General features: G+C 34.9%; 2 protein-coding genes and 1 pseudogene across 3 annotated transcripts; 1 reads left to right on the top strand and 2 right to left on the bottom strand.

The window, feature by feature from the left end:
- Window positions 1–982: 982 nt before the first annotated feature.
- LOC111282268 (thioredoxin-like protein YLS8) lies at window positions 983–3,257 on the bottom strand. Its single transcript, XM_022870278.2, has 2 exons — window positions 2,944–3,257; window positions 983–1,425 (listed from the first exon to the last, which is right to left on the bottom strand). Exons 1-2 carry the CDS (start codon window positions 3,061–3,063, stop codon window positions 1,117–1,119), a joined length of 429 nt encoding a protein of 142 aa, XP_022726013.1. The 5' UTR covers window positions 3,064–3,257; the 3' UTR covers window positions 983–1,116.
- A 55-nt stretch (window positions 3,258–3,312) lies between these two features.
- Window positions 3,313–6,653, top strand: LOC111282267 (porphobilinogen deaminase, chloroplastic-like). Of its 2 annotated transcripts, none has more exons than XM_022870276.2 (5): window positions 3,313–3,717; window positions 4,360–4,765; window positions 5,063–5,269; window positions 6,029–6,160; window positions 6,281–6,653. In XM_022870276.2, exons 1-5 carry the CDS (start codon window positions 3,506–3,508, stop codon window positions 6,329–6,331), a joined length of 1,008 nt encoding a protein of 335 aa, XP_022726011.1. In that variant the 5' UTR covers window positions 3,313–3,505; the 3' UTR covers window positions 6,332–6,653. The 2 variants fall into 2 exon arrangements, with proteins under 2 accessions (XP_022726011.1, XP_022726010.1); XM_022870275.2 differs by having other exon boundaries at window positions 3,357–3,717; window positions 5,983–6,160.
- A 292-nt stretch (window positions 6,654–6,945) lies between these two features.
- On the bottom strand, window positions 6,946–11,549 carry LOC111282403 (serine carboxypeptidase-like 34; annotated as a pseudogene).
- Between the last annotated feature and the right edge of the window lie 254 nt (window positions 11,550–11,803).

Raw genomic sequence — 11,803 nt, 5'->3', positions numbered from 1 at the left:
TCTATTCTATATCTTTGACAAACATGTTTAGTATCTTATTTATGGTTTAAATTTCAAATTAAGATAAAATAAAAGATTTTATTAAATGTCAAAGAATAGTTGTTGTAACTTTAAATTTAGATTATGACTAGTAATTTTATTGTTTCTTTTATTTTTTCAGTAAAAAACATTGCTATTATACGTCAACAATAAATATAGCAATTTTTCGATAAAAAAACTCTAACATAGCAATCTCCGTTTATTAATGGAATCACAATTTTCACGGGTGAAAATAAATGCCTATATATCACCATTCTTTGACATGCAAAGCTTCAGCTTCACCATCTTTTTCCATCACGGATTTTGATCTCTTTGATCTTCTAGGCTTTCTCTTTCAATTGATCACATATAAAAACCGCCTATTGTGCCTCGCAAAGGCGATGCCACCCTGAAATTGCTGGAGCAGCAGGGCATGACATATGGCCATCATTCTTAATGAAGTTTACTCAGTTTTATCTGATCCACGGTCACCTGTGGCTTATGACAAGGTTAGTTACTTAAATCTGATGGTTTTTCTTCACATCTTGACAATCCTAAGTCAGCATTATTTTCTTAAGAAGAAATTGATTGGCAAATGACGTAAAGTGTAGGAACAAGCAGAGCTGCGTCGCTATACTGGGAAACCTTTACTTTCTGTGTGGCTTGGATCAGAAAATGAGCAACGAGAAGCGTATGTAGATGAAGTCAAGTGTGTTGGTTGCTTAAAATGTGCCTTGTTTGCGGGAAAAAAGGGAGGAAACTCTTTGCCACAGCATGCTCATTCAACATGTTTCGGAATTATTTCGCGTATGTACATTCCATTATACTATATACTAGCCTATATTTACTAGCAACAGCAGAACCTGCGTTTTAATATACCATAGTTTTGGTAGCAGTGCAGCACTCAAATGTCTAAAGTACACGATGCTTTACTGGTAATCATGCATCACAAACAAATAAAATATATGTTTCAAATTTTCATCTCAAATATTACTCTCAAGTCAATTATCCCAACATTCATGCAAGTAATGCAAATGGCATGAAATTTGCAAAAGTTGATCGCAGATCTTCCTGATTAACTACAGCTTACAAGAACACTCAGTAGCGATACTTAGTAGAGTAATCTTTTGGAGCAATTACCAGACCGCGACCCTTCCTTGCCCCACGGTATACAGTCTCAACAATGTCTATGAACTCCTGCTTGTCCTTGAGAGCCCAGTTAATCTTGTTGTTATTTCCAGTGCCAAGGTCAATCATAATGTGTTTGTTTCTAAAAAAGAACATGACTGTGGATGGATCATACAGCTCATACATTGTGTTAAAATCAGGCACTTCCGTTATGTCAACAAGATAAATCACAGCAAAGTTCTTTATCGTTTCAGCAACTGAAGCAAGCACCTCATCCATCTGAAAACATAAATCAAATTAACAGACCACAGATTAAGTGCAAGTATAACAATAACACCCTTTTCATTGTAGAGGAAACAAAAGCAAGTCAATAGTAAAGCATTCATTTCATATTGAATAAATAATGACAAAAAAGTGCAGCTTCAAGATATGAAGTACTCTGAAGCAAAAAGAAAAGGAAGAATGCTATCAAAAAATCCACAAAGTCCAAGTCCATACACATTCATACACACACCCCAAAGGTAACAACCCGAATATAAGCAAAACAAAAACTGTTTCTCTATTATATCAATAAGCAAAACCTAAAAATCCACTACAAGTCACTGTTAAACAGCCGCAAATATAATTCTCACCCAAGTAGGATAACGGGTTCGGCCTTTAAGGACTTGACCAGAGGGCATAAGCCAAATAGGGAGAAAACTTGTATGCTACCAAAAAGTGAAAATATAACTTACAGACTACTTAATTGTCATTCATTACAGTGAAAAAAGTAGAAATTTTAGTTTGATAATTGGAATAAAGCTTCAGAATATAAAACAGAAAGTCATTATCAAAAGCTCTTTCCTTTTTGCTCACTGGGAGAAGATTCTAACTTCCTACTCAGTTAACCATTGGGCTCAACACAATAAGCCATTATCAAAATCTCTATCTTTCCTTTTTTTTATGTTCACTTGGAGAAGATTCTAAATTCCTACTCAGCTAAACCATTGGCACAGCAAGAAGATGAGATTTGAAGTTCACAAGCCATGTTCATACTGAAACACCAAATTATAGTATCAATTTTAGTTTTCTGTCCAAATATTTCAAATTTGACTCACAATAATTAGAATTAATTTATTCATAAAATGGTTCATGTAGCATTAAAATTTGTGAGTAATTTCATAGGGGATCAAAACTAAGCAAGAATGTTAGAAAAGCAACTTAATACATTCACCTAAACCTGGCTTTTCCAATTTAGAAGTTGTTTCAACTTAATAAACATAACAGGGATAGGAGATATATTGTTAAGAACCAAGATCAAGGAGCTTCCTGAACCAAGTCTTATTTATGACCAATGCACGCTTCAAAGAAAGCAAAGAAGGGTGCTCGTTACCAGCTCAAGGGCCCTTGTTAAGAATTTTACAAAGAAGGTGTAAAAGGGAAATTAAAACATTTGAAGATAACCACCCTACTACTTGTAGTATAAGAGAAAGACTTATCACACCTGTTAAAGTCCCTTCTTTTTTTATTAAAATTTAGTTAACAATGTCTGAATTGACTAGTTGCTTATTATGAGATAGAAAGAATCAGTTTTCCAACAGAGTTTATTGTCCTCGAATTTCAATTATATTTTTTCCCCAAATTTGATGACAAATCTATAGTGAACATAAGGATCTCCTGAATACTTTTACTAATTCATGTGATGAAACCTGAAATATAAATGCTCAAAACCCGGGAAGAGAAGGAAATTCCACTGGTCCAAGTAAAATTCGAATTAAAAGCGATTGAGAGAGAGAGAGAGGAGAATAAAGTGGGTACCTGCATGCAGGTTTCGTCCCAGTCGTGGCCGAATCGGATGACCACGAGACGCTCTTCCTCCGCCAGGATAGCCTGATCTACAGCCCATCCTGAGTGCAGGTGTGGTAGCAGATACGACATCTCAGATCACTATACCTCTCTCTCCCCCTGAAACATAAAATTTCCTTTTTCTCTGATGTCTCTAAAATTTGTCTCAAACCCTAATTTATAAACCAAACGCGCTGCCCACACGCAACACCACTAAAACGTCAAAAGACTTAATCAGCCCTCAAGTTTGCCCAACATTTAGGCAGAGTAGGAGTCTTATGCGGCTTGGACAAAGAACTTGGAGGGAGACAATAAAACGTCAAAGGACTCGTAAAGTACCGTAGGCAAGCAAACCGTAGGGGATCAAAACCTTGGTAATCCTAATATCCTATCCACTGTCAAGTCTCACCCAACTCCTTTCATTTTCTAGCATAACAGACAACTAACAATACAACAATCCTTTCAAAGGCAATTCAATCTGTCACCCTTTCTTCTTCTTTTTCCTTTCCTCCCCTATTGAGTTCTCAAGCTGCCAATGGAGACTCTAGCTTCTTCTCTATGTACAACCCATGGCGGCGGCCTAGCCAATTTTTGTGGCGGTGCCTCCGTCTCTGTTCTTGGCTTCCCTCTCCACCATCTCAAGATTCAAGCCCTTCCTGATTCAAAGAAAAGGCACAGTTGTGGGGTCATAAAAGCTTCTGTTGCCAAGACAGAAGTTGCACTCCTCAGAATTGGCACTAGAGGAAGGTACTTTCTTGTCTTTTGTTTTTGTTCTTGAAGTATACTTCTGAATTGATGTTCGGTAATGTGGATCATTAATGTCCCTGGTTGTTGAATTCAGATGGGTTTGAATTATAATGCTGGAAAGTGGTCTTCTTCTATTTGTTTGAAATACTTGGGGTGGTTTTCTCTGGGTTTAACTTGATATGTAAAATCTAGCTTTGATTTTGGCAAATTCTGTAAATACTTATCTGATTTGCGTAGTTTTTGTAGTTTTATACAGGCATATTTCCTCCTTAATGTTCAGTTTGATTTGTATTCATTCCATCAGTCATTGACGTTTTTTGTTATTGAATACTTTGTTAGTCTCAGTTGTTCTTTTAAATACTTACTCTCTTATGCAGTCGAGTGAATTGATGGTCTTACTTCATTTAGCTGAAAAATTTTCATTTTATGATAACTAAAATTCATTTCCCGGGAAAATTCAGAACAATTCAAGGACTTTCTTTGTAGAAGAACTGGACTTGTTTCAACTCTTCAACATTGATAATATCCATCAGTTTTAAAATGTTCTGGGAACGAATTGTTCTTTCTTTTCTTTTTTTTTGTTTTGTGAAAGATATCTTGAATCACTTCTGGCTGTGTATGTTCTTCCCATGTGTAGGACAGCCCATTAGCACTTGCTCAAGCTCATGAGACACGTGACAAACTCATGGCTTCCCATCCGGAATTAGCTGAAGAAGGAGCTATCAAAATTGTTGTCATAAAAACAACTGGTGATAAAATACTGAGTCAGCCACTTGCCGACATTGGTGGGAAAGGCTTGTTTACAAGAGAAATAGATGAGGCTTTAATAAATGGTGATATTGACATTGCTGTCCACTCAATGAAGGATGTTCCTACTTATTTACCAGAGAAGACGATTCTACCTTGCAACCTGCAGCGTGAGGATGTTCATGATGCATTTATTTCCTCGAGTGCATCTTCCTTGTCTGTGCTTCCTGCTGGGAGTGTTGTTGGTACTGCATCACTCAGAAGAAAGTCGCAAATACTCCACAGATATCCGTTGCTTAAGGTAAGTTACTTTGCTACGTCATCTTAATATGTTCTTAGAAGAATTAGTAGAGTTATCTTTATTGGAAATCTAACTTTCCATCTGTTGGTGATCTTGCATCAGGTGACTCACAATTGACTTGAAATGTGAAAATGACTCTGTTTCTAAAAAATAGGATTTAGTGGGGCTGCATTGCATTTAAAATGTCAATATTGCAGCATGACGAACGGAGCATGCTGTCTTAAAATTCAAACATACAAAATTGCTTATACTTTTTTCTATTCTGAATTCGTTATAATTTTCTATGCCATTTTGTAGGTGGAGGATAATTTCCGGGGCAATGTACAGACACGATTAAGAAAACTTAATGAAGGGGTGGTCCAAGCTACTTTATTGGCATTAGCTGGACTCAAACGGTTGAGCATGACAGAAAATGTTACTTCCATTCTTTCAATTGATGAAATGCTTCCAGCCGTTGCACAGGGGGCTATAGGAATTGCATGCCGAAGCAAGGATGAAAAAATGGTATGTTTTACTCTTACTTGATATATGGCTGACCTCCAATTTCTATCATACTCTGGAGTTATTTTGTGACCCCTGGCTGCAGGGAGCTTAATAACAGAGAAAAGAGGGTATTCTTTATCATCAGATTGACTAGTGATGGCATTAAAAATAAAAACAAAATTTATAGGAAAAAAAATACCATCTGAACAAAAAGTTTTACAGCCAGAATTGATGTTATTGTGGGCCAAATGGATTTTCCTCCCATTTGTGGGTTGCAGGGACTAAATTGAATCTTGAAACCTGGTAATTGAGAATAGAAACGCTTAAAAACCCAAAAGTCAGAAGCTAGAGGTAAATAGTGTCGTAGGACAGAAAATACTGATGCAAGGATCTTTTATATCATTGAAGATTAGATGACCCTTCTGTTAATTTTAAGAGAGCCTATTTTGGCCTTGGCTCAGATGCTCATGCAAAGTGTCTTTTGGACAATTGAATATGTTCTGGATATGTCTGTGAATTAAAGTTTCTCCAGTGACCTATGTCCTCTATGCCTGCTGTAATCTTGAAAATTTTATTTCTATCCAACACTCACTTAAGTTGTGGTTCTGAAATCTCTTTTGATCTCCAATTATTCTTCATCCTTTGATTTGGTTGGTTCTAATTTATAAGCTAATTACCTAGCTTCATTAAATCATGAGGAAACGTCCTTTGATTTGGTTGGTTCTAATTTATAGGCTACTTACCTAGCTTCATTAAATCATGACGAAACACGACTGGCAGTTGCATGTGAGAGGGCTTTCTTGGAGACATTGGATGGGTCTTGCCGTACTCCTATTGCTGGCTATGCTTTCAAAGATGGGGATGGTAATTGCATATTTAAAGGATTGGTGGCTTCTCCTGATGGAACACGCAGTATGTCATTGCACTCGAACATTTCCTAAATTTCTATTTATCCTCTTTCTGCTGCGAGAACAATATTGTTTGTTTTTCCCTCTAACTTCTTCATCTCTTCTCTATCTATATATGTTTCAGTGCTTGAGACTTCTAGGAAAGGCTCATACGTTTTTGAAGATATGGTTATGATGGGGAAAGATGCTGGCAAGGAACTTCTTTCTAGGGCAGGTCCAGGCTTCTTTGATTTTTGAGTAATTTAACGATAATGTGAGGTAAAAGAGAAGGCTCAAGGCTTCTGGTTTAACTTTTAGCTAGGATTTGTTTCCATCAATTTCATTTATTCTCCTGAGCTTTTGTTTGTTGTAATTCTAGGAATAGCTATTATTTGGTTAATTCTGAACTAGATAATTTATTGACGGGTGATGTTAGAAGGTTAGATTTTTTTTATTGTAATTTTAATTACACTAGTTTTTTTAATACATGCATTCTATGCGAATGATTTAACAGTTAATTATTATAATTTTATGTTAATTTTTTTAATAATAAAAATAATAGTACAATAATTTCATAAGTCATAGTAGTAAATAATTTTTAATGTAAATCACATATTTTATGAATAATTACTTGCATTAATTAACAAATAAATTAAATTAATGCTGTATACAATATATTTCAACAAAATGAGCATTTCATCTACTTTTAAAAAGTTAATATTTTTTTCACATGTATTCAGTGTGTCTCTTTCTTGAGTTCTAGTGATAAGTAATTGATAATAAAAATAATATAAACAAGATTATCAAAACAAATTTACAATTGAACAAACAATTACCAGTAATTTGATAGCTATACTTAATTTATACTAATAGAAAGGAAAGCAGCAAGTGCGAAAAGTTTACCAGAAAATAATCAAAATTTTAGATCAAATTTTAGTTTTCTGATCATAGCATTAATCCATTCTACCAGGTGCTTTTAGTTTCTGCGATGGATGAAACAAGGCTGTACAAATTTCATGGCAAGTATCCTGACAGAACCTGCAGCCATATATTGTTTGTCATAAAATAACTGATCAAAAAGTTTCTTCCAATTCACTTGCCTGAGAAAAGAACCAAGAAATATGCATGCAATAATGACTAAAACGGTTTGGATGGTAATTTCTTATTGGCCAGGAAATGCCTAACTAGCTGAAGAGCCTGCCTCGGCTTAAAAGTTGGAACTCCATGACCAGCTCCTCTAATGGTGACAAACACAAGCCCATCATACTCAATCGTCCACCCACCAACCTGTGAAATTGGAATGAAAAAAGAAAAAAAAAAAACATAATTTTATATCATGTAGAGAAGGGTGAAACTATATTTTCATGTGAAACAGAGGACAAAGCATCACCTGGTTGTTGGTGTACCAAGGTGTCCATTCTTCAATTGTTTTTAATCCAAGCTTTTTCAAGGTTAATCTAGTTGAAGTAACTGGAATTCTCCCATCAGTATCTCCACTGCAAATAGAAAAAAATAAATAAATTGATAAAAACCAAAAGTCTGTATTCAAAAGTTCAACCAGAAAGTTACTTTTAATAAGAGTTTAGCTGAAAACCCATATGCGAATGCCTCCAGCTATAAGCTTTTTAATTGTAGGAAGCATAGATGCTGGTGCATCCCTCCAAATGGAGATAATGTCACTGCAGACATAAAAACAACCTCATACTTAATGTTTTTTTCACATGGTTGTTGATTATGTCCAAAACAGTCATCAATAGGAAAAGGGCAGTTCATATCTACCTGCAATGAGTCCATGGATAGGGCATTTTGGTAACATTGGCATGAAGTGCATTTTGAACATCAGGCCTGTTTAAATAAACCTCTGTGTAGTTTGATGCACAAGGGTCGTATCCTGCTGGTCTCTTGTGCCATCCATCCTGTAGAAAGTCAGATTAACTGGTCTATACTGGATTCAATTTGAATCGAGGCACGCATATTAAAGGCAATTAATCCTGATTTAGTTGCTGAAATCCATCAGTCTTTGAAGAACTCACAAATTTAGACAATATCTGGGGAGCGATGCCTTGAATCGCCAGGCGTTGTCTGCTGTCGCTGAAGTTACTAACACAACTGGGAGTATACAAGATGATTCCGTATACATCAAAGTAAGCATTGAGGCTTTGTTGCAATTCTGAGATGGCTGTGAACTGCTGAAGTTACATTTGATTTTAATATCGTTGTAAACTCGATCAGATATCACTGCATGATCCCATGCATAATCGACCATTGCTGTTTGATCCTTTTCATTGTCCAACAATGAATTCCCAATCTGCATTTAAGTTTATTTTCAGACAACCTATATTACTAATTATAATTTTATATATTCTTTGTTTAACAGAATTGCCAGATTAATAATCAACAATCAGACAGTTCATTTCCATCTGTACTGTTTTGTGCATGCTTCTCTGGGTGGAACAGATGATTTTTCAAAGCATTTAAAAAGGCTTTGTTAATCAAGCAAAAGCTGGCACATGTAGTTTATTTTTCATCCCAACAAAAAGTCAAGTTGCGTATAGAAGCTTAAAGTTAATTACTACACTAAAGTTGATGTGTATTAAAAGTCAAATCCTCTTTTGTGGTTAAAAAATAAGGCAACAGGCAAGCTAATAGTGCCCTGAAAAGTTCATTAAAAACCGAATAAATATTTATAATCAAGAAAGGACTACTACAAGGGAGGCAGAAGAATCAAAGAAAAACCAAGAAAAGAAAAGAGAAAACAGACTGAAAGGCGGTGGACGAGGAAAATATGGTTAGTATCAGGGAAAGCTTTTTCATACAGTCATAGCTTTCTCCAGCAATGTAGAAGTCATGGGACTTGAACTGTGGAATCTTTTGAACCAGTTGGCAAGAAATGCATAGGAATCCTTAGCTAATCATCCAAGAAAAATAGCAGGGAATGATGAGAAAATTGGAACGAGATTATCATGGAAATTTTGTTGCATTAAAAGGTTTCGTTTTTACCTGTAATTCCATCACCAAGGTCATTGATATCACTGCTAGTGTTGGTATAAGAAAACCCAACACCAACTGGAGATTCAACAAACAATAAGTTGGCAACTGGATGAGAAAATAAAATAATAAAAATTAGTTCTGAAACCTCTGCTTTTAATTTTCTTCTGATTAAAATTTTATTAAATTACTTGTTTCCATAAACCTTTGTTCCATCTATGGGGGTTGAGCTTTACCGTTAATGAGTCTTTCTGAGGGAAGAAAGGTCCCAGCTCCTCTGCTTCTCCATATCCAATTGATGAACATCAGGGCCTGTAATTTTAATTAATTTAAGATTTTGATGTCAACGAATTTACAGCTTCCAATAAACCTACGTGCATGCACCAAATTTTGTGCATTAAGGTGATCAATACTTCCTTTGATTTCCATATATGCCCAAATTAATTATTTACAATATTGTTGTTTTAAATGGTGAAAATGGCATGTTTTGATCTACTATATTGTTAGTATTGAATTTAAAATTTAATTCAATTAATCTATACAGTCAATTAATTTGATATTCAATAAATTAAAATTAAAATTTAATTCAATTAGTTGATTTATATAATTAACTTTAAAAAATAATATCCAATAAATTCAAATTTTAAAATCATAATATCTGCAACTTATTTTTATAATCCAAAGATTGACTTCATTTTTATATATACATAGACACATACATACACACACAAAGTTTCTTCAACTAACAAAATTGGACAAAATGTCGGTGGCTAGCAATAATAATCTTGAGGACATTACCGAGATATTTGCTTTTCAAAATTATGAACTAAACTCGTAAAAAATTGAAACAATCATTATACGATGAAAAGAGTAATTAATAAATGGTGTTTGCTAGAAAACGAAAGAGTAAATCAAGTTTGTTGGCTCCAGAATTGGTAGAAATCATCATGGTTATGTTGCATCTAATTAATATTCAGGAAATCCATGATTATTTGGTGTGACAGCTCCTGGAAACATAAATTTTCGAACTTAGCCAACTAGGCTTGCATCTTTATAATTCATTCTAGAACCTGTTTCTGTTGAAATTCAAAGTATACAAATAAATAAGAAAAATAAAAACGTTATAGGAAAAATTGACAAATTTTAAAGAAAAAAAATCCAAATAAATTAATTTAATATATAATTGGTTATCATTGAAAAAGAAAAAGGAAAAAAACAAATTTCTTCCAAACAAAAGAAGTGAAAAAAATGTAGGAAAAAAGGCTGAAGATGACAATTCTGACCATAGTGAATATAGCCAATAATAAGAGGATATTTCATATAGTAATGGTGTGAAAGATATGAAAAAAAAAAAAAAAAGGTTATGGACCAGGCAAGGCGATGTCCATAGACATGAAAATGACTGACTGGGGATGAATGCAAAAACCAAGTAACCAACGATAACGCACAGTCTCACTCAAGTCTCACCTGGATTTTGTTTCTCCCTCCTACTTGGAATTGGACAACTAATTAAAGATAAAAGAAAATTCCATAGGAAGTTCAAATCAGCTTAACAAAACCAACGATAACGCACAGTCTCACTCTCAAGTCTCAACTGGATTTTGTTTCTCCCTCCTACTTGGAATTGGGCAACTAATTAAAGATAAAAGAAAAATCCATCGGAAGTTCAAATCAGCTTAACAGCCCCATGGCAACCAGGAGCAAAACTAGAAGAAAGAATTCAAAAAGAAGAGACGAGAATTGAAACCCAAAGCATACAATAATTCAAACAAAACCCTGGGATTTTGGAGCTAATAATTACCTCCGTTGAGCCAGAGGAGGAGAGGTTGTTTTTCAGGTCTACTCGTGGCTTCGAAAAACCAATAGAACAGGGCTCGTCCATGACTCTTATTCACTGTAACGTACCCCGCATAATGCTTGGAGCCCACCGGAGGCAGACCTCGAAGCTTGATGACCCTGTCGGCTTCTTGTCTAGCCAAAACATCTTGGCTCAACTCACCACATTCCAAAATCCTTCATTTCTGACACTTACTCTAGCTATAGCTAGGCTTACTCTAAGAAAAAGAAAAAGAAAACTCAAAGAAACAGTTGCATTGGAAGCCATTGAAGACCCTCCTGTCTTCCTTCCTTTATGTGTATATTTATCTCTGCTGTGTGGTGTTAAGATGTGGATATATACAGAAAAAGATATTCAACGACAGATAAGAATCATCTGTAATTAGTTAAAGATTTGAATAATCCGATTTAGATATGATTTTATTTTTCCTCTTTTCAGGAACTGAAGTATATATGCGAGCCTAATATTTGTTGCTTATACAGGAATTAGGCGATTTGACAAGCGCCTGGATAAATGGATGGGATATGGGGAGTGAGGGAGAGGGGGCCAGTTTTTTGTCAATTGCTTTGAGTTGAAATATTTTGGCAGCTTTTTGCCATTATATTAACCTCGTTAAGATTTGTGGTTTCCTTAGAAACTAAACTAATATGATAATAAAATACATGGACGTTAAGCCGACATTAGAATTTTTTGCCGTTGATATTTTGCCATATTTGTAACGGGAAGAATACTATTTTGGATTAATGCCAGATTTCTTAGTTCTTATGTATGACAAGAGTAAAGGAAAAGAAAATAATATATATTTTCTTATATTTTGGGAGAGAAGAATTCGAACTCAAGCTG

This window comes from Durio zibethinus, chromosome 5 (genome assembly GCF_047325235.1).
Source record: "Durio zibethinus cultivar Kanyao isolate XHJ-2024 chromosome 5, ASM4732523v1, whole genome shotgun sequence".
Lineage (NCBI taxonomy): Eukaryota > Viridiplantae > Streptophyta > Magnoliopsida > Malvales > Malvaceae > Durio > Durio zibethinus.
Note: the sequence above shows the minus strand (reverse complement) of the source record. Positions and strands in the feature narration are given on the sequence as shown.

Excerpts from the sequence above, each read along its gene's own strand:
- LOC111282267 (XM_022870275.2), top strand. The coding sequence starts at position 3,506 with ATGGAGACTCTAGCTTCTTCTCTATGTACAACCCATGGCGGCGGCCTA. Across the intron at positions 3,718-4,359 it reads AGAATTGGCACTAGAGGAAG|CCCATTAGCACTTGCTCAAG; the intron begins GTACTTTCTTGT and ends TGTGTAGGACAG. Across the intron at positions 6,161-6,280 it reads TTCTCCTGATGGAACACGCA|TGCTTGAGACTTCTAGGAAA; the intron begins GTATGTCATTGC and ends TATATGTTTCAG.
- LOC111282268 (XM_022870278.2), bottom strand. The coding sequence starts at position 3,063 with ATGTCGTATCTGCTACCACACCTGCACTCAGGATGGGCTGTAGATCAG. Across the intron at positions 1,426-2,943 it reads GGGACGAAACCTGCATGCAG|ATGGATGAGGTGCTTGCTTC; the intron begins GTACCCACTTTA and ends TTATGTTTTCAG.